The following is an 18989-nucleotide window of genomic DNA, read 5'->3' on the forward strand; positions in this document are numbered from 1 at the left end:
AGGAGAGTGTGGCCAGCAGGGCAAGGGAGGAGCTGCTCCCCCTCTGCTCTGCCCTGCTGAGGCCACAGCTGGAGCCCTGGGGCCAATGCTGGGCTCCCCAGGTCAGAGAGACTGGGAGCTGCTGGAGAGAGTCCAGGGGAGGCTGGGAAGATGCTGAGGGGCCTGGAGCAGCTCTGTGAGGAGCAAAGGCTGAGAGCATGGAGAAGAGCAGCCCCAGAGGCATCAATGCTCAGCAAGAGCTAAAGAACCTGTGTGGGGCAAGAGGCTGGGGCCAGACTCTTTCAGTGGTGCCCAGTGACAGCACAAGGGCCAAGGGACAGCAAGTGGAAGCCAGGAGGTTCCATCAGGAGCAACTTGTTTGGTGTGAGGGTGCTGGAGGCCTGGAGCAGGCTGCCCTGAGAGGTTGTGGAGTCTCCTCTGCAAAGCTTCCAACCCCCCCTGGCCATTGTGCCCCTGGGCAAGCTGCTGTGGGTGCCCCTGCTGGAGCAGGGGGGGTTGGACTGGCTGAGCTCCAGAGGTCCCTTCCCACCCCAGCACGTAACTGAGCCCCTCACCCCACACCTGCCAGGTAGGGACATCTCAGTGCTGTGGTAGGAAGCCTCCATATCCAGATGTGCTTTGGAATCAAGCTCCACCTTGGAGCAGATTCCCACACCAGAGGACACGACGCAGTGCAGGTTTTTGGCACGATTCTTACTTTAAGTTAGTTTGAAACCCCAAATCCTTTGCTGCAAGCCCCAGGGGCACGTTGGAGCTGTGGTGACAGCACAAGTGAGCCAATCTCCAGTGAGTCAGCAGGAAGATGTCCCCAGGCTGAAGGAGGAGGAGCCGCCCTCATCTCTTCCCCGCCAGCCACCAGCTGCTGGCAGCCCAGTGCTTGGTAACCTCCTGTTTTTCTTCCGGGCTGAAGTGGAGGATGGTCAGGATGGCAGTGAGGGTCTGCTGGCGGCCAAGAGAATCTGGAAGAGTCAGGAACCTGTAGACAATGTTCTTGAGATACTCCAGGTTGGCTCCTTCCCTGCTCTTGTCCCTGAAGTTCTTCTCGATTTTGCCTCGAAGGGCGGAAGCCTCTTCCCGGTGCTTCTCCTCCTCCACCAGGATCTTCTCCTGGAGCTGGTGAACTTGCATCTCCAGTTTGTGCTTCTGCTTCCTGAGGGCCACAATCTCCACCTCTTTGCGAGCCAGCTGCTCTGCATACAAGAAGAAGGTGGACTCCTTGGAGGTGGAGAGCTGGAGAGCCTGGGGGAGGATCTCGGAGGCATCGTTGCTCGGGGAGTCGCTGCCGGCCGGCTCAGCCCCTGACGCCAGGTAGGTTTTGGAGTCCTGAAGGCCGTAGGGCAAGGTGATGGACCTCAGCTGCTCCAGCTCCTGGTCCTTCTCCGCCAGCACAGCCAGCGCGCGGTCCCTCTGTTTGTGCATCTCCTCCTCCAGCCTCAAGGCCCTTTCCCTGTAGTCCAGTTGGCAACGTTCTAGCTCCTGCCTGTGGAGCTGCTGCAGCTGGGACAACTCCTGCTTCTTGGCCTCCAGGTCTTGGTGGCGCCGCTTCTCCAGCTCATCGCAGGCCAGCTGCAGCGTGATGTACTTCTCCTTCAGGTCAGCCAGCTGCTCCTGAGCTTCCTCCAGTTCCTTAGCCAGGTTGCCATCTTTGCTCGACTTGTTCTTGAGGACCACTTGTGCTCTCATCTTGTACCTTTCAAACTCCTCCTTCAGCTGCTTCAGCTCCTGCTGGTAGTACAAAGCAGTGGCCTTCTCCCCATCCCCAGCCTCAGAACCCTTGGGAAGCTCCAGCTCACACAGCTTTTCGATGTCCAAAGCCGGTTGACTCTTCTCAGCTGCTGCCTTCAAGAGCTTTTTCAGCTTCTCCATCTTGTCCTTTAGGACATTGACATCCAGGTTGGCTTCTTCCAGGTGGACATCAAGAGGGGAATGGCTGGAGGCAGCTATGGCCAGAGTCTTGTTCTCCAGGTCCAACTGCACGATGCGCTCCTTCAGCTTCTGAATGACCACCTGGTCTTTCTGCTTGGCTTTTTCATAAGTCCCAAGCAGCTCTGAGACCTCAGAGACCTGGCCTTCCAAACTGGCCACCCGCTGCTCCTCTAGCTGGGCGTGCTGGCGGAGCTGCTCCTCAGCTTGCGCCGTCTGAGAGACACAAAACCGGGACACATCAGGACGACAAGTCATTCAAGCACAAGGCTCAGCCCTGCTCTGGTGGCCTCCAAACCTAGCACAGGGCCACCCTTTCTCTTAGAATCCAACCCATCCACACCCCCCCCAGCTCCCCTCTTGGATCCTGGAGAGCTCTGGACAGCAGCAGGACTTGACAATCACCGTCACAAAGTCCACCAGAGGAGGGGTCAGGCCACCCTCTCCTCTGGCAGAGAGAAGCTGTTGGGGATCACTCCCCAAAAGCAGGGAAATTGCCTCAAACCAACCTGATGCTTCAGGTGAGAAAGGACCAAACTTGTTCCACAGAGCAAGGAGATGAAGAAGGTCCCACCTCAGGGTGCTTCCAGATGTTCCTTCACTTATTGGTGCCAGCCCCTGAAGGTGTTGCTCCACGGGTTCCTGCTTTCCACCCCACCTTTCTTTCTAGCCCTTCCCTGGAGCCTTCCTGCTGGATTTGCCTTTTTGACTTCCCTGAAGCACCCCAACATTCACTGAAGGTCAGGTTTTATGAGCTCCTGGAGATGTGCCTTGCCTTAAACTTGGGACACTTCACAGAAACAAGGTCAAAAGGGGATGAAAAAAAAGGTGTCTTCTCCCAATCTTGGTCACTGTCACACCACTCAGAGCATCATTTAGGTTGGAAAAGACCTTGAAGACCATCAAGTCAAATCTTTACCCCAGCACTGCCAGGTCACCACCAAACCATGGCCCTCAGAACTACATCTCCACAGCTCTGAACCCCCTTCAGGGATGGGGACTCCAACCCTGCCCTGGGCAGCCTGGGCCAGGTCTGGACAAGCCTCAAGGGGCAGAAACTGTTCCTCATGGCCAACCTCAACCTCCCATGGGGCAACCTGAGGCCATTTCCTCTTGTTGCATCACATGGGAGAAGACCTTGATGCCACCAGCCTTCTTTCAGGGAGCTGTAGAGAGCCAGAAGGTCTCCCCTCAGCCTCCTTTTCTCCAGGCTCAACAAGCCCAGGTCCCTCAGCTGCTCCTCACAAGTTCTCCAGACCCTTCATCTGCTCTGTTGCCCTTCTCTGAACCTGCTTCAGCCCCTCAATGTCCTTCCTGGAGTGAGGAGCCCAAGACTGACCCCAGGCTTTGAGCTGTGGTCTCGAACACTCCTGTTCAGAACCAAATGCCACTGTGCAGGACAGCACAGAGTCAGAAATTGTTTTGGGTTGGAAAGCACCTTAAAGAACATCCAGTTCCAACCCCCTGCCATAGGCAGGGACACCTCCCATTAGCTCAGGTTGCTGAGGGCCTCATCCAACCTGGCCCTGAACATTTCCAGGCTTGCAGCCTTCATAACTTCTCTGGGCAACCTGAGTAATCAATTCACCATCTCATCCCCTCCGAAGCTGCTCTCAAACCCATGTGCCACCACCCTCTGATCACAAACAGCTTTTGGGTTCCTCTAGGACTGCCATCCCCCCAAATAAAGCCAGGAGGTTCTCATCCATTTGGACTTTCTGGGGACTGGGAAGGGGAATTTGTGCTCCTCTAGCTTCCAACCCTGCCCCAGTTGATGCTGGTGCATTCCAGAGTGGAATGGGGGTTACCTTCTTCATCTCCTGCAACAGCTGCACTTGGAAGTGGTTCTTCAGGCTAGTCATCTCCTCCTGCAGGTGCTGTATCCGAGGGTCTGGCTTGTTGTTCTCCTCCTGAACAGCTCGCAGCTCTCTCTTCAGGTCCTCCACCTGCTGGCTCAGCTCCTTGATCTGCAGCTGGTAGCCCTCGGCACGATCAGCCATGCAGGACCTGCCGGCCAAAGCCTCCCTGGTCTCCTCCAGCTTCAGCTCCACGTCCTGCCGCAAGGTCCTCTCGTTCTGCAGCAGCTTCTGGAGCTCACGGAGCATCACGGCGTGGTCGCTCTGCTCCTGGGCCCTGTCGTGCTGCTGAGTGATCAGACGAGCCTTGGTCTCAGCAAGCTGCTCCTGGAGGCACCGCAGCTCCAGCTCCAGCTTCTCCGTCTCGCCCTCTGCTTTCTTTAGGGTGTCGTCCAGGTCCTGCTTCATCTTCCTCTTGTCCGCTTGGTAGGAGGCTTCCATGCGGGACTTCTCCTGGGTGACTGTCGAGAGGGCGCTGGTCAGGGTGGCCAGCTGGGTCTTCAGCTGCACAACTCTCCTGTCCACCTCCCCGGCAGCAGCAGCTGCCTCCCCGCTGCCGGCGCTGGCACCGCTCTCAGAGCTGCTGGCCTCCTCCGAGCTGAGAGGGGAAGCGCTGGCTGTGGCCTTGTCATCCTCAGATCCCAGGTCCCCCTTGGAATGCAATGGAACAGAACAGAACAGAACAGAATAGACCAGACCAGGTTAGAAAAGACCTTCAAGATCATCACGTCCAACCTATCACCCAACACCACCTAATCAGCTAACCCATGGCACCAAGCACCCCATCCAGTCTCCTCCTAAACACCTCCAATGATGGTGACTTCACCGCCTCCCTGGGCAGCACATTCCAATGGCCAATCTCTCTTGCTGGGAAGAACTTCTTCCTAACATCCAGCCTGAACCTCCCCTGGCACAGCTTGAGACTGTGTCCTCTTGTTCTGGTGCTGGGTGCCTGGGAGAAGAGACCAACCCCCACCTGGCTACAACCTCCCTTCAGGGAGCTGTAGAGAGCAAGTAGGTCTCCCCTGAGCCTCCTCTTCTCCAGGCTAAGCACCCCCAGCTCCCTCAGCCTCTCCTCACAGGGCTGTGCTCCAGACCCCTCCCCAGCTTTGTTGCCCTTCTCTGGGCACCTTCCAGCAGCTCAACATCCTTCCTAAACTGAGGAGCCCAGAACTGGACACAGGACTCAAGGTGTGGCCTAACCAGTACAGTGTACAGAGGCAGAATGACCTCCCTGCTCCTGCTGGCCACACTGTTCCTGATGCAGGCCAGGATGCCATTGGCCCTCCTGGCTGCCTGGGCACACTGCAGGCTCATGTTCAGCCTACCATCAACCAGCACCCCCAGGTCCCTCTCTACCTGGCTGCTCTCCAGCCACTCTGACCCCAGCCTGTAGCACTGCATGGGGTTGTTGTGGCCAATGTGCAGAACCTGGCACTTGGATGTGTTCAATCTCATGCCCTTGGACTCTGCCCATCTGTCCAGCCTGGCAAGGTCCCTCTGCAGAGCTCTCCCACCCTCTAACAGATCAACTCCTGCCCCCAGCTTGGTGTCATCTGCAAGCTTAGTGATGATGGACTCAATGCCCTCCTCCAGATCATCAATAAAGATATTAAAGAGCGTGGGGCCCAGCACTGATCCTTGGGGGACACCACTAGGGCCTGGCTGCCAGCTGGCAGTGGCACTATTCACCTTGGTACTGGCCAGACTGGTGGCAGTGTCTGCGCTGGCCGCCGTCCCCACGCTGTCCTCGCTGTGCACCGAGCTCCTGTCGTCAGCGGCATCGGCACAGGAGGCGCTGGAAGGAGCCACCTGAGCGCTGCTCAAGCCCACATCCGCCTCATGAGACACGGACAGGACCTTCAAGCTGGCTTCCAGAGCTTCCTTCTCCTTCAGGAGGCTCTTGTAGGCTCTGACCACGTCCTTCAGTCGAACCTGGTACTGCAGGAGCTGCTTCTTCTGTGACTCAATAGTCTCTAGAAGATCCTTTTTACTTGGGCCCCCTCCAAAACTCATCCCAAACTTCTCCATGACTCAGGCAGCCTTGAAAGGAGGAAAACAATGGGAAGGTTAAACCACCAGCAATGACACTTTGGGGATGGGGCAGGAGGATGAGATCTAGCAGAATCCCACCGTCCTGACATCCTCAGGACATCACAACTGCCAGTCACAGCTGATGCTCCCCAGGGCTCACTAGTGGGACCTCCTGTGTTTGATGTCTTCAGCAATGGTCTGAACAAGGGGATCAAGGCACACTCAGACAGTTTGCAGATGACACAAAGGTGGCTGAGATGCTGATCTGCTCAAGGGATCAGGGCAGGCTGGATCCATGGGCTGAGGCTCATGGGATGAGGTTCACCAAGGCCCAGGGCTGGATCCTGCTCTTGGGTCACAACAACCCCATGAAGGCTCCAGACTGGGGGCAGAGGGGTGGAAACTGCCCAGTGGAAAAGGACCTCAGGGGCTGGTGACAGCAGCTGGAGATGAGCCAGGGGTGTGTCCAGGTGGCCAAGAAGGTCACCAGCAGCCTGGCCTGGATCAGCAATGGTGTGGCCAGCAGGAGCAGGGCAGGGATTGTCCCCCTGCACTGGGCACTGCTGAGGCCACACCTGGAATCCTGGGGCCAGTTTTGGGCCTCTCACTCCCAGAAGGACATGGAGGGGCAGGAGCAGGTCCAGAGAGGGGCAACGAAGCTGGGGAAGGGTCTGAAGCACAAGGAGCATGGTCTGGAGAACTTGTGAGGAGCAGCTGAGGGATCTAGGGGCAGAGGTGGCTTTTAGGCAGTGGCAAAGAGGCCAGTGGAACAGGGGAGACCGCGGGAGTCTGGAAGGCAGAGTGAGGGGAAGGGGGGACTGCGAGGAAGGAGGAGCCCGGGGGGGAAGCGGCGGCCTTTGGGCAGCGGCGATGAGACTGGTGGAGCAGGCGAGGTCACGGGGCAGGCCCCAGGGGGTGTCCCGGGTGTCCGTGAAGGGGTCGTCTCCATAGCAACCCGCCCCCTCCGGCCTTACCTGCAGGGCCGGAGCCGGCGGCGACTGCGCAGGCGCGGGGCGCTGCGTGTCACTTCCGGCGTACCCCTCAGTTCCTGCAGGGCTCTGCTTCCGGTGGACACCTGACGCATACTACGCATGCGCTTCTGCGGGTCAGGGAGCAGGCCGCAGGGAGGGGCATGGACGAGGGGGGCGCGGTCAGTCAGCGGGGCGGAGGCATGCCCTGGCCCGGGGGCGTGGTCTGCCAGTGGGAGGCGGGATTTGTATGTGATCGGCTTGCAGTGACTGGGTGCGTCCGCTGAGGGGGCGGGTCAATGGGTGTGGCTTGCTGCTTGGGGGCGGTGTCTCTGAGCTCGGAGGCGGGGCCTGCGGAGCGCGGAGGCAGTGGCGGTGACAGCGCGGCTCGGCTCGGCCCCGATCCGGTTTCCCTCCCAGTCCCCTCCCAGTCCCTTCCCGGTCCCCTCTCCGGTCCCCGCCGCTGCTGCCACCATGGGCCTCACGGTGTCCGCCATCTTCTCCCGCATCTTCGGCAAGAAGCAAATGCGGATCCTGATGGGTGAGAGCGGGGGCGACGGAGCAAGGCCCGGGTGGGGGTGGGGAGGGGATGGTGTCGGGATCGGGGTGGGAACGGCGTTGGGATCGGAATGGGGATGGAATTGGAATCAGGACGGGGACGGGGATGAGGTTTAGATAGAGATCTGGGTGGAAACAGAGTTGGCGATTGATCTAGGGATAGGGATAGGGATCAGAATGAGAATGGGTCGAAATCAGGATGGGATTGGGATGGGAATCGAGGTGGGAATAGGATCAAGGTGAGAACGGGGTTGTAATGGCGTGGAGTTAGGGAGCGGGGTGGGGTTGAGATGGAGATGGGAGTAGATTTAGGGATGAGGTTAGGGAGGGGGATGGGATTGGCATGGGGTTGGGGTTAAAGATAGGGATGGGATTGAAACGGGGCTGGGGCTGGGGTTGAGATGGCGATTGGAGCTGGGATGGGGAGGGGGATGGGATGGGGTTGTGACGAGGGTGGAGGGTGGGGCACGTACCAGTGCCAGTGACTTTATCTCTTCCTTCCAGTGGGGCTGGATGCTGCTGGTAAGACCACCATCCTCTACAAGCTGAAGCTGGGGGAGATTGTCACCACCATCCCCACCATCGGTGAGTGCTTCAGCAACAGGCTGGGCCCCCATTCAGTACCATTGCTCCCCTGTCAGAACATGGGGTGAAGCCTTCCAGTGGGGTGCTCAGCAGCATCTCCTGTAGCATCTTCCACATAAGCTAGTGGAAAAATGGCTGGAAAAAGGGGTAGAGGAACCTCATGGAGTTCAGCTAGGGCAACACCAAGTCTTGTTCTCAGAGGGAAGCAACCTCAGGTCTTGGTACCTGCTGGAGAGCAGCTCTGGGGAGAAGGTCTTGGCAGTTCTGGTGGGATGCAGCCTGAGCAAGTCCTGTGTGTGGGACCACCAGACCCTGGTCTGCACTGAGGAAAGCATTGAGAGTGAGCTGGGAGATGAGCTCCTGTCCTATTCAGCTCTGCTGAGCCACCTTGGGGTGCTCAGCTCCTCAGTGCAGGAGAAGTGGGGAGATGCTAGAGTGATGATGGTAAAGGTGAAGGAGCTGGACAGACTTGGAGGACTGGGCTGCTTAACCTGGAGAGGAGATAGTTTGGGTGGGGGATCTCATCCACAGATGGAATGAAGAAGATGGAGCCAGGCTCCTCTCAGCTGTACCCAGCAGCAGTGGACATCTTCTCTCCATGCCCATTCTGCCCTCCTTGCAGGATTCAACGTGGAGACAGTGGAGTACAAGAACATTTGCTTCACCGTCTGGGATGTGGGTGGCCAGGACAAAATCCGACCCCTCTGGAGACACTACTTCCAAAACACACAGGTACCTGATCTCAGGGCTGTGTCCTGCTCCCCAGTGGAGGTGGCCTTGCTGGGAGCACTGAGATGGTTTGCTGCTAGTTGTCCCGTGGCCCCCATCAGAAGGGTCTGGTGGAGGAGCAGGTGAAGGGACATCAACAACCCTGGGGTGCCCAGGGTGGGTCTGGGGAGGCAAGGAGGCCTCTCTCCCCCTTGGCTGGGGAGATGGAATGGTCCTCATCGCTGGCCCTCTTCTCCCTCATCTGCTTCAGCCTGGCTTTTCCCCCAGGGTCTCATCTTTGTGGTGGACAGCAATGACCGAGAGCGAGTGCAGGAGTCTGCTGAGGAGCTGCAGAAGATGGTGAGTGATGGAGTCGCCTCCCACCTGTGCTGGGGCCAGCTCTGGAGTCCTCAGCACAGCAGAGACCTGGACCTGGTGGAGCAGGGCCAGAGGAGGCCACAGCAATGCTGGGAGGCCTGGAAGGCCTCTGCTGTGAGGCCAAGCTGAGAGACTTGGGGCTGTTCAGTCTGGAGAAGGCTCTAGGGAGACCTTGTGGTGGCCCTTTCAGTACTTAAAAGAGTAGGAAAGTTGGTGAGGGACTTGAGCAGGGCCTGTTGTGACAGGACAAGGGGTTCAAGCTAAAGAAGGGATGTATAGAAGAGAGAAGGAAGATGCACTCCACTGTGAGGGTGGTGAGACCCTGGGCCAGGTTACCCAGAGAGGTGGGAGCTGTCCCATGCCTGGCACCAACCCAGGTGAGGTTGTCTGGGGCTCTGAGCAACCTGCTGTGGTTGGGGATATCCCTGCCGCCTGCAGGGGGTGGCAGTAGATGACCTCTGAAGGTGCCTTCAGCCTAACCCACTTCATGTAAGATGAGACCCAGCTCTGCTCTCACCGTGGTGTGGTGCCAGGAGCACTTGGAAACAAACTTGAGGACTCAACAGTGACTCATCTCCAGGCAGATGCTGGACCTGTAGGGATCAGGAACACCTACAAGGCACAAAAATGCCCCAAAAATGTGGGGTTTGGTTTCCCTTAGTCAGGGCTTTGCTGGTGGAGTACCCAGGGTGCATGTGGAGTGGGGACAGCATCCAAAAATGATGTCAGCTGGCAAGCTGAGGGTCCTTGAACATATCAGAGCACATCTGGGGACAGAAGCTGGCACAGAGTGGAGCATGCCATACCATGAGAGCAGGGAGAAGGGACAGGAAGGTGCCCACTGTCTGTTGGGTGAACAACTTGTGGTGTCCCCACGCTGGGCACTGTGCCCACCATCCCTGCAACCCCTCAATCCAACATAAGTGTCCCTTCAGTGAAGGACATGGGTGCCCTGTTTAGAGAATGTCATGTCCTCTCCTGTGGTGTCCCTATGTCCTGACCTCCATTCCTGGAACCTCTCAATCCATCCTGAACATCCCCTCTGAAGGGCACGAGTGTTCCTGGAAGAGCATCTTGGTGCTACCAAGACCTCTGGCATGTGATGGGGACAGGAGGGCAATGAGATGTTGAAGGTGAGGAGAGGAGCAGGAGGTGACCAGAGGAGCTTGAGGTGACCAGAGATACTGGAGGTGTCCGGAGGAGCTGTGGGTGCCTGGAGGAGCTGTGGGTGCCCAGAGGAGCTGTGGGTGCCCGGAGGAGCTGTGGGTGCTCAGAGGAGCTGTGGGTGCCCGGAGGAGCTGTGGGTGCTCAGAGGAGCTGTGGGTGCCCGGAGGAGCTGTGGGTGCCTGGAGGAGCTGTGGGTGCCTGGAGGAGCTGTGGGTGATCAGAAGAGCTGTGGGTGCTCAGAGGAGCTGTGGGTGCCCGGAGGAGCTGTGGGTGCCCAGAGGAGCTGTGGGTGCCTGGAGGAGCTGTGGGTGCCTGGAGGAGCTGTGGGTGATCAGAAGAGCTGTGGGTGCCCGGAGGAGCTGTGGGTGCCCAGAGGAGCTGTGGGTGCCTGGAGGAGCTGTGGGTGCTCAGAGGAGCTGTGGGTGCCCAGAGGAGCTGTGGGTGCCTGGAGGAGCTGTGGGTGCTCAGAGGAGCTGTGGGTGCCTGGAGGAGCTGTGGGTGCCCGGAGGAGCTGTGGGTGCTCAGAGGAGCTGTGGGTGCTCAGAGGAGCTGTGGGTGCCTGGAGGAGCTGTGGGTGCTCAGAGGAGCTGTGGGTGCCCAGAGGAGCTGTGGGTGCTCAGAGGAGCTGTGGGTGCTCAGAGGAGCTGTGGGTGCTCAGAGGAGCTGTGGGTGCTCAGAGGAGCTGTGGGTGCTCAGAGGAGCTGTGGGTGCCCGGAGGAGCTGTGGGTGCCCGGAGGAGCTGTGGGTGCCTGGAGGAGCTGTGGGTGCCCAGAGGAGCTGCGGGTGCTTAGAGGAGCTGTGGGTGCTCAGAGGAGCTGTGGGTGCCCAGAGGAGCTGCGGGTGCTCAGAGGAGCTGTGGGTGCCCAGAGGAGCTGTGGGTGCCCAGAGGAGCTGCGGATGCTCAGAGGAGCTGCGGGTGCTTAGAGGAGCTGTGGGTGCTCAGAGGAGCTGTGGGTGCCCGGAGGAGCTGTGGGTGCCTGGAGGAGCTGTGGGTGCTCAGAGGAGCTGTGGGTGCCCAGAGGAGCTGTGGGTGCCCAGAGGAGCTGTGGGTGCTCAGAGGAGCTGTGGGTGCCCGGAGGAGCTGTGGGTGCCTGGAGGAGCTGTGGGTGCTCAGAGGAGCTGTGGGTGCCTGGAGGAGCTGTGGGTGCTCAGAGGAGCTGTGGGTGCCTGGAGGAGCTGTGGGTGCTCAGAGGAGCTGTGGGTGCCCGGAGGAGCTGTGGGTGCCTGGAGGAGCTGTGGGTGCTCAGAGGAGCTGTGGGTGCCTGGAGGAGCTGTGGGTGCTCAGAGGAGCTGTGGGTGCCTGGAGGAGCTGTGGGTGCTCAGAGGAGCTGTGGGTGCCTGGAGGAGCTGTGGGTGCTCAGAGGAGCTGTGGGTGCTCAGAGGAGCTGTGGGTGCCCGGAGGAGCTGTGGGTGCCTGGAGGAGCTGTGGGTGCTCAGAGGAGCTGTGGGTGCCTGGAGGAGCTGTGGGTGCTCAGAGGAGCTGTGGGTGCCCGGAGGAGCTGTGGGTGCCTGGAGGAGCTGTGGGTGCTCAGAGGAGCTGTGGGTGCCTGGAGGAGCTGTGGGTGCTCAGAGGAGCTGTGGGTGCCTGGAGGAGCTGTGGGTGCCCAGAGGAGCTGTGGGTGCCCGGAGGAGCTGTGGGTGCCTGGAGGAGCTGTGGGTGCTCAGAGGAGCTGTGGGTGCCTGGAGGAGCTGTGGGTGCTCAGAGGAGCTGTGGGTGCCTGGAGGAGCTGTGGGTGCTCAGAGGAGCTGTGGGTGCCTGGAGGAGCTGTGGGTGCTCAGAGGAGCTGTGGGTGCCTGGAGGAGCTGTGGGTGCTCAGAGGAGCTGTGGGTGCCCGGAGGAGCTGTGGGTGCCCGGAGGAGCTGTGGGTGCCTGGAGGAGCTGTGGGTGCTCAGAGGAGCTGTGGGTGCCCGGAGGAGCTGTGGGTGCTCAGAGGAGCTGTGGGTGCTCAGAGGAGCTGTGGGTGCCTGGAGGAGCTGTGGGTGCCCGGAGGAGCTGTGGGTGCTCAGAGGAGCTGTGGGTGCCCAGAGGAGCTGTGGGTGCTCAGAGGAGCTGTGGGTGCCTGGAGGAGCTGTGGGTGCTCAGAGGAGCTGTGGGTGCCCGGAGGAGCTGTGGGTGCCTGGAGGAGCTGTGGGTGCCTGGAGGAGCTGTGGGTGCCTGGAGGAGCTGTGGGTGCTCAGAGGAGCTGTGGGTGCCTGGAGGAGCTGTGGGTGCTCAGAGGAGCTGTGGGTGCCTGGAGGAGCTGTGGGTGCTCAGAGGAGCTGTGGGTGCCTGGAGGAGCTGTGGGTGCTCAGAGGAGCTGTGGGTGCCCGGAGGAGCTGTGGGTGCTCAGAGGAGCTGTGGGTGCCTGGAGGAGCTGTGGGTGCTCAGAGGAGCTGTGGGTGCTCAGAGGAGCTGTGGGTGCCTGGAGGAGCTGTGGGTGCTCAGAGGAGCTGTGGGTGCCCGGAGGAGCTGTGGGTGCCTGGAGGAGCTGTGGGTGCTCAGAGGAGCTGTGGGTGCCTGGAGGAGCTGTGGGTGCTCAGAGGAGCTGTGGGTGCCTGGAGGAGCTGTGGGTGCTCAGAGGAGCTGTGGGTGCTCAGAGGAGCTGTGGGTGCCTGGAGGAGCTGTGGGTGCCCGGAGGAGCTGTGGGTGCCTGGAGGAGCTGTGGGTGCTCAGAGGAGCTGTGGGTGCCTGGAGGAGCTGTGGGTGCTCAGAGGAGCTGTGGGTGCTCAGAGGAGCTGTGGGTGCCTGGAGGAGCTGTGGGTGCTCAGAGGAGCTGTGGGTGCTCAGAGGAGCTGTGGGTGCCTGGAGGAGCTGTGGGTGCTCAGAGGAGCTGTGGGTGCCTGGAGGAGCTGTGGGTGCTCAGAGGAGCTGTGGGTGCTCAGAGGAGCTGTGGGTGCCTGGAGGAGCTGTGGGTGCCTGGAGGAGCTGTGGGTGCTCAGAGGAGCTGTGGGTGCTCAGAGGAGCTGTGGGTGCCTGGAGGAGCTGTGGGTGCTCAGAGGAGCTGTGGGTGCTCAGAGGAGCTGTGGGTGCCTGGAGGAGCTGTGGGTGCTCAGAGGAGCTGTGGGTGCCCGGAGGAGCTGTGGGTGCCTGGAGGAGCTGTGGGTGCTCAGAGGAGCTGTGGGTGCCTGGAGGAGCTGTGGGTGCTCAGAGGAGCTGTGGGTGCTCAGAGGAGCTGTGGGTGCCTGGAGGAGCTGTGGGTGCTCAGAGGAGCTGTGGGTGCCTGGAGGAGCTGTGGGTGCTCAGAGGAGCTGTGGGTGCTCAGAGGAGCTGTGGGTGCCCGGAGGAGCTGTGGGTGCCTGGAGGAGCTGTGGGTGCTCAGAGGAGCTGTGGGTGCCTGGAGGAGCTGTGGGTGCTCAGAGGAGCTGTGGGTGCTCAGAGGAGCTGTGGGTGCTCAGAGGAGCTGTGGGTGCTCAGAGGAGCTAGCTTGCCCTCCCGCTTGCCTGTGGCTGTGCCAGCCGGGGCCGGCTTGGCGGGGTGGCGGGCGGCGCGGTGGGCAGCGGGGTGCCAGCTCTGTGTGCCCTGTGTGCCCCAGCTGCAGGAGGACGAGCTGCGGGACGCGGTGCTGCTGGTGTTCGCCAACAAGCAGGACATGCCCAACGCCATGGCCGTCAGCGAGCTCACCGACAAGCTGGGGCTGCAGACGCTGCGCAGCAGGACTGTGAGTGCCCCGCACGCCGCCGCCCGCGCCGCCGGGCTCCAGGCGCGCTGAGCCGCCGGGGACACGGCCCCTAACCCTGGCAGCATCCACGGGGTGGCCTGGCCGGGCTCCAGCGGCGGCCTGAGGCTGATGGGATCGGGCTCACCGAGGGTCACAACACGCCCGGTCACCAGGGGGGTCCCCACTGCTCCCCAGGGCTGGGACCGGTTGTGTTTAATGCCTTCAGCAATGGTCTGAGGGGGATCAGGGCACCCTCAGACAGTGTGCAGATGACACCAGGCTGGGTGGAAGGGGTTCCCGGCTCTGCAGAGTGATCAGGCCAGGCTGGATCCATGGGCTGAGGCTCATGGGATGAGGTTCACTAAGGCCCAGGGCTGGGTCCTGCTCTTGGGTCACAACAACCCCATGAAGACTCCAGACTGGGGGCAGAATGGGTAGAAACTGCCCAGTGCAAAAGGACCTCAGGGGTTGGTGACAGCAGCTGGAGATGAGCCCAGGTGGCCAAGAAGGTCACCAGCAGCCTGGCCTGGATCAGCAATGGTGTGGCCAGCAGGAGCAGAGCAGGGATTGTCCCCCTGCACTGGGCACTGCTGAGGCCACACCTGGAATCCTGGGGCCAGTTTGGGGCCCCTCACTCCCAGAAGGACATGGAGGGGCAGGAGCAGGTCCAGAGAGGGGCAAGAGAGCTGTGGAAGGGTCTGGAGAAGTAAGAGCATGGTCTGGAGAACTTGTGAGGAGCAGCTGAGGGAGCTGGGGTGGTTGAGCCTGGAGAGAAGGAGGCTGAGGGGAGACCTTGTGGTCCCTGCAAGGAGGCTGCAGCCAGGTGGGGGTTGGCCTCTTCTCCCAAGGAACAAGCGAAGAGAAGCTGGCCTCAGGTTGGCCCAGGGGAGGTTGAGGTTGGACATTAGAAGAAACTTTTTCACTGGAAGGGCTCTCAGAGGTTGGCCCAGGCTGCCTAGGGAGGTGGTGGAATCCCCATCCCTGGAGGTGTTTCAGAGCCATGGAGATGTGGTGCTGAGGGCCATGGGTTAGTCCCAGCCTCTCTAGAGTTAGAGTGGTTGCACTGGATGAACTTCAAGGTCTTCTCCAGGCCAAACCATTATGTGATTCTGTTATTCCAGAATCATAAAAGTAAGGAAAACCCTCTGAGATCAAGTCCAACCATCTTCCCCACCACAACCACTAACCCATGTCCCCAGATGCCACATCCACAGCATCACAGCTTCACAGAACCATTCAGGGTGGAAGAGACCCTCAGGATCACCAAGTCCACCCCAGAGCCCTGCTCTACAAGGGGCACCCCTAAACCATAGCCACAAGCACCACATCCAAACCACCTTTAAACACATCCAGGGTTGGTGACTCTACCAACTCCCTGGGCAGCACATTCCAATCCCTGACCACTCCTGCCCTGAAAAGATGTTTCCTGATGTCCAGTCTAAACCTCCCCAGTGGCAGCTTGAGGCCATTCCCTCTTGTTCTGTCACAAATGACCTGTGAGAAGAGACCAGCAGCAGCCTCTCCACAAGCTCCTTTCAGGTAGCTGTAGACAGCCAGGAGGTCTCCGCTCAGCCTCCTCTGTTTCACACTAACCATCCCCAGCTCCTTCAGTCACTCTCCATCAGATTTATTCTCCAGGCCCTTCACAGCTTCCTTGCCCTCCTCTGCACTGGCTCCAGCACCTCCACATCTCTCTTGGATTGAGGTGCCCAAAACTGGACACAACCCTCCAGGTGTGGCCTCCCCAGAGCTGAGTACAAGAGGACAATCCCATCCCTGCTCCTGCTGGACACAGCATTGCTGATCCCAGCCAGGATGCCTTTGGCTTTCTTGGCCTCCTTGGCCAACTGCTGGCTCCTCTTCAGCTGCTTGTCCCTTAGCACCCCCAGCTCCCTTTCTGTCAGCAGCTTTCCAGCCACAGTGCCCCAAGCCTGTAGCAGTGCTTGGGGTTGTTGTGCCCCAAGTGCAGGACCTGGCACTTGGCCTTCTTGAAACTCATCCTAGTAACACTGGCCTCCCTGCCCTCAGGAAGATCCACAGCTTTCTTGACCGCTTCCAGGGCGTGGTGACTGCACCACCTCCCTGTGTGGGGCAGCCTGTTGCAGCACTTCACCATCACTGGAGGAGGTGGCTGCTGGCATGTCCTTGGGGTTCTCCATACTGGGGGATGAGTGGCTGGAGGGCAGCCTGGCTGAGAGGGACCTGAGAGTACTGGCTGGCAGCAGCTGAGCAGGAGACAGCAGTGTGCCTAGGGGGCACGGAAGGCCAGTGGCATCCTGGCCTGGATCAGGAACAGTGTGGCCAGCAGGACTGGGGAGAGAATTCTGCCCTGTACTGGGCACTGGGGAGGCCTCACCTCCAGCACTGTGTGCAGCTCTGGGCCCTCACTGTAGGAAGGATCTTGAGGTGCTGGGGCAGGTCCAGAGGAGGGCAACCAGACTGGGGAGGGGGCTGGAAGGAAGGTCTGATGAGGAGAGGCTGAGGGAGCTGGGGATGTTCAGCCTGAGAAGAGGAGACCTTATCACCCTCTACAACTACCTCAAAGGAAGTTGTAGTCAGGTGGGGGTCAGGCTCTTCTCCCAGGCAACTTATGGAATCAATAAGGTTGGAAGAGACCTCAGAGATCATCAAGTCCAACCTGTCACCCAACACCTCATGGCTACTAAACCACAGCACCAAGTGCCACATCCAGTCCCCTCTTGAACACCTCCAGGCATGGTGACTCCACCACCTCCCTGGGCAGCACATTCCAATGGCTAACGACTCTCTGTGAAGAACTTTCTCCTCACTTCCAGCCTAAACCTCCCCTGGCACATCTTGAGACTGTGTCCTCTTGTTCTGGTGCTGCTTGCCTGGGAGGAGAGACCACCCCCCTCCTGGCTACAACCTCCCTTCAGGGAGTTGTAGGGAACAATAATAAACTTGTGCCAGGACCAGAGGGCATGGCCTGAAGCTGTGCCAGGGGAGGGTTAGGTTGGATGTTAGGAAGCACTTCCTGACAGCAAGGCTGATTGGGCACTGGGATGTGCTGCCCAGGGAGGTGGTGGAGTCATCATCCCCAGAGGTCTTTAAGACAAGCTTGGCTGTGGAGCTGGGTGGCAGGGTTTAGCTGATGTGGTGGTGTTGGGTCACAGGCTGGACTGGGTGATCTCAGAGGTCTTTGCCAGCCTCAGTGACTCTGTGATGCTGCAGGCTGGTGGATCCAAAGCTCTTTGTGTCCCCTCCTCTTGCAGTGGTACGTGCAGGCAACGTGTGCCACCCAGGGCACGGGGCTGTACGACGGGCTGGACTGGCTGTCCCACGAGCTCTCCAAGCGCTAGCCTGGCACGGTGGCACGAGGACCAGATCAGCTGGGCACATCTCTTCCAACTGCTGTTTGTTTGGTTGTTTTTTGGGGTTGGTTTGGTTTTGTTTTGTTTTGTTTTCCTTTGGTCTTCTTTATCTGCCTGGGGTGGGGTGGGAGGGTTGTTTGCTTTTGGTCTGGTTTTTTTTTGGTTGGTTCCTTTCTCCTCAGCTGTGGCCTCGTCTCTCTCTCTCTCTCTCTCTCTCTCTCTCTCTCTCTTGTGTTTATCTGGTAGGACTTGAACCTCAAGGAAGGACTTCTTTGGGCCAGCTCTGTATCATGGTGGTCCTTGCCTTCCACCCCCCAGCAGTGCTGGCCTCCCTTCCCCACCTGCATGTGCTGTTTGAAAGAGCTTGCCCAGACCTTCTCCCTGGGTGGCATGTCCCCAAATTGTCCTCACCCAAAGCTGGTGGGGCTGGGACCAGGAAGGATCCTCCCTTGGTTTTTGTTGGGTTTGGGTTTTTTTTCTTTCTCCTCCTTGGATAGACTTTCTTAGACCTCTTCCTCTTGAGGAGGGGAATGGGTGATGGCTGAAGAAGGTTGCTGTTGTACATTGAGTGATTAAACACCACCACTTCGTACCCTGTGCCAGCTGTCTTCCTGGTCTGGCTTCAAGGTGCCACCTTAGAACCTTCCTCCCCAGCTTGCTTCTTCCAGGAGTAGGAGGAGTTCACCTTTAATCCAACCCTTGTGTGACCTAAACTGGGACATGCAGGTGGTGGGAGGCAACTCCAAGATGGCATTTCAAGGTAATTTCATGTCCCTTGAGGTCAGGAGGGGTCTGACCCATTTTAGAATGGTTTTGGTTGGAAGAAACCTTGAAGGTCATGGGGTCAAGCCCTTGACCCAGCACTGCCAGGGCACCACCAACCCATGGCCCTCAGCACCACAGCTCTGTAGCCCCTCCAGGGATGGGGACTCCAGCACCGCCCTGAGCAGCCTGGGCCAGGCCTGGACAAGCCTCAAGGGGCAGAAATTGTTCCTCATGGCCAACCTCAGTCTCTCCTGGGGCAACTTGAGGCTGTTCCCTCTCATCCTGTCACTTGGGAAGAAGATCTTGATGCCCACCTGCCCCCAGAAGGTCTCCCCTCAGCCTCCTTCTCTCCAGGCTGGACACCCCCAGCTCCCTCAGCTGCTCCTCACAAGTTCTCCAGACCCTTCTCCAGCTCTGTTGCCCTTCTCTTGAGGCCAGGTTCCCCATCCCAGAGGTGGCTGCAGGACTCACCCGGTCTGAAGGGGCTCCTCAAGCTGTGCCACTGCAGGTGCAGGTGTACCAGCTCTCGGGGGGATGACGCCAGTGCAGGTCCCCTGGCACCTGACGCTGAGCACAGGAGGGTCCTTGCTGCCTGCTCCTCCTCTAGGCTCCTGCAGCCAGGATGCCTCACGAGCTCCACAGGCTCTGTTCCTTCTGCACACCCTCACCATGCCACCCACGTCCCAGTTCCCCCACACCCTGTGCCGTTCCCCACACCATATTTGGGTGCCCCATGGAGAAGTAGGTCCAGAGATGGGCAATAAAGCTGGTCAAGAAGGAGAAGGGTCTGGACAACTTGTGAAGAGCAGCTGAGGGACTTGGGGTGGTTGAGCCTGGAGAGAAGGAGGCTGAGGGGAGACCTTCTAGCTCCCTACAGCTCCCTGAAAGGAGGCTGGAGCCAGGTGGGCATCGAGGTCTTTTCCCAAGTGATGGGACAAAAGGAAATGGCCTCAACATTGCCCCAGGGGAGGCTGAGGTTGGCCACGAGGATCAATTTCTGTCCATTCAGGCTGCCCAGGGCAGTGTCAGGGTCCCCATCCCTGGAGGGGTTTCAAAGCTAAGGAGCTGCGGTGCTGA

The 18989-nt window shown here is 59.5% G+C and overlaps 2 protein-coding genes across 3 annotated transcripts; one reads left to right on the forward strand and one right to left on the reverse strand.

Moving 5' to 3' along the window:
- Positions 1-493: 493 nt before the first annotated feature.
- GCC1 (GRIP and coiled-coil domain containing 1) lies at positions 494-6888 on the reverse strand. 2 transcript variants are annotated; one of them, XM_068168114.1, is made up of 4 exons: positions 6788-6888; positions 5472-5822; positions 3732-4430; positions 494-2139 (listed from the first exon to the last, which is right to left on the reverse strand). In XM_068168114.1, exons 2-4 carry the CDS (start codon positions 5808-5810, stop codon positions 835-837), a joined length of 2343 nt encoding a protein of 780 aa, XP_068024215.1. In that variant the 5' UTR covers positions 5811-5822; positions 6788-6888; the 3' UTR covers positions 494-834. The 2 variants fall into 2 exon arrangements, with proteins under 2 accessions (XP_068024215.1, XP_068024216.1); XM_068168115.1 differs by lacking the exon at positions 6788-6888 and adding an exon at positions 5913-6215.
- A 199-nt stretch (positions 6889-7087) lies between these two features.
- ARF5 (ADP ribosylation factor 5) lies at positions 7088-17744 on the forward strand. Its single transcript, XM_068168118.1, has 6 exons — positions 7088-7322; positions 7844-7924; positions 8547-8656; positions 8921-8992; positions 13690-13815; positions 17049-17744. The coding sequence occupies exons 1-6, from the start codon at positions 7256-7258 to the stop codon at positions 17133-17135; spliced, it is 543 nt and encodes a 180-aa protein (XP_068024219.1). The 5' UTR covers positions 7088-7255; the 3' UTR covers positions 17136-17744.
- The last annotated feature ends 1245 nt before the right edge of the window (positions 17745-18989 follow it).

This window comes from Melanerpes formicivorus, unplaced genomic scaffold (assembly GCF_026170545.1).
Source record: "Melanerpes formicivorus ecotype bairdi unplaced genomic scaffold, bMelFor1.0.p_v2 SCAF_132, whole genome shotgun sequence".
NCBI lineage: Eukaryota > Metazoa > Chordata > Aves > Piciformes > Picidae > Melanerpes > Melanerpes formicivorus.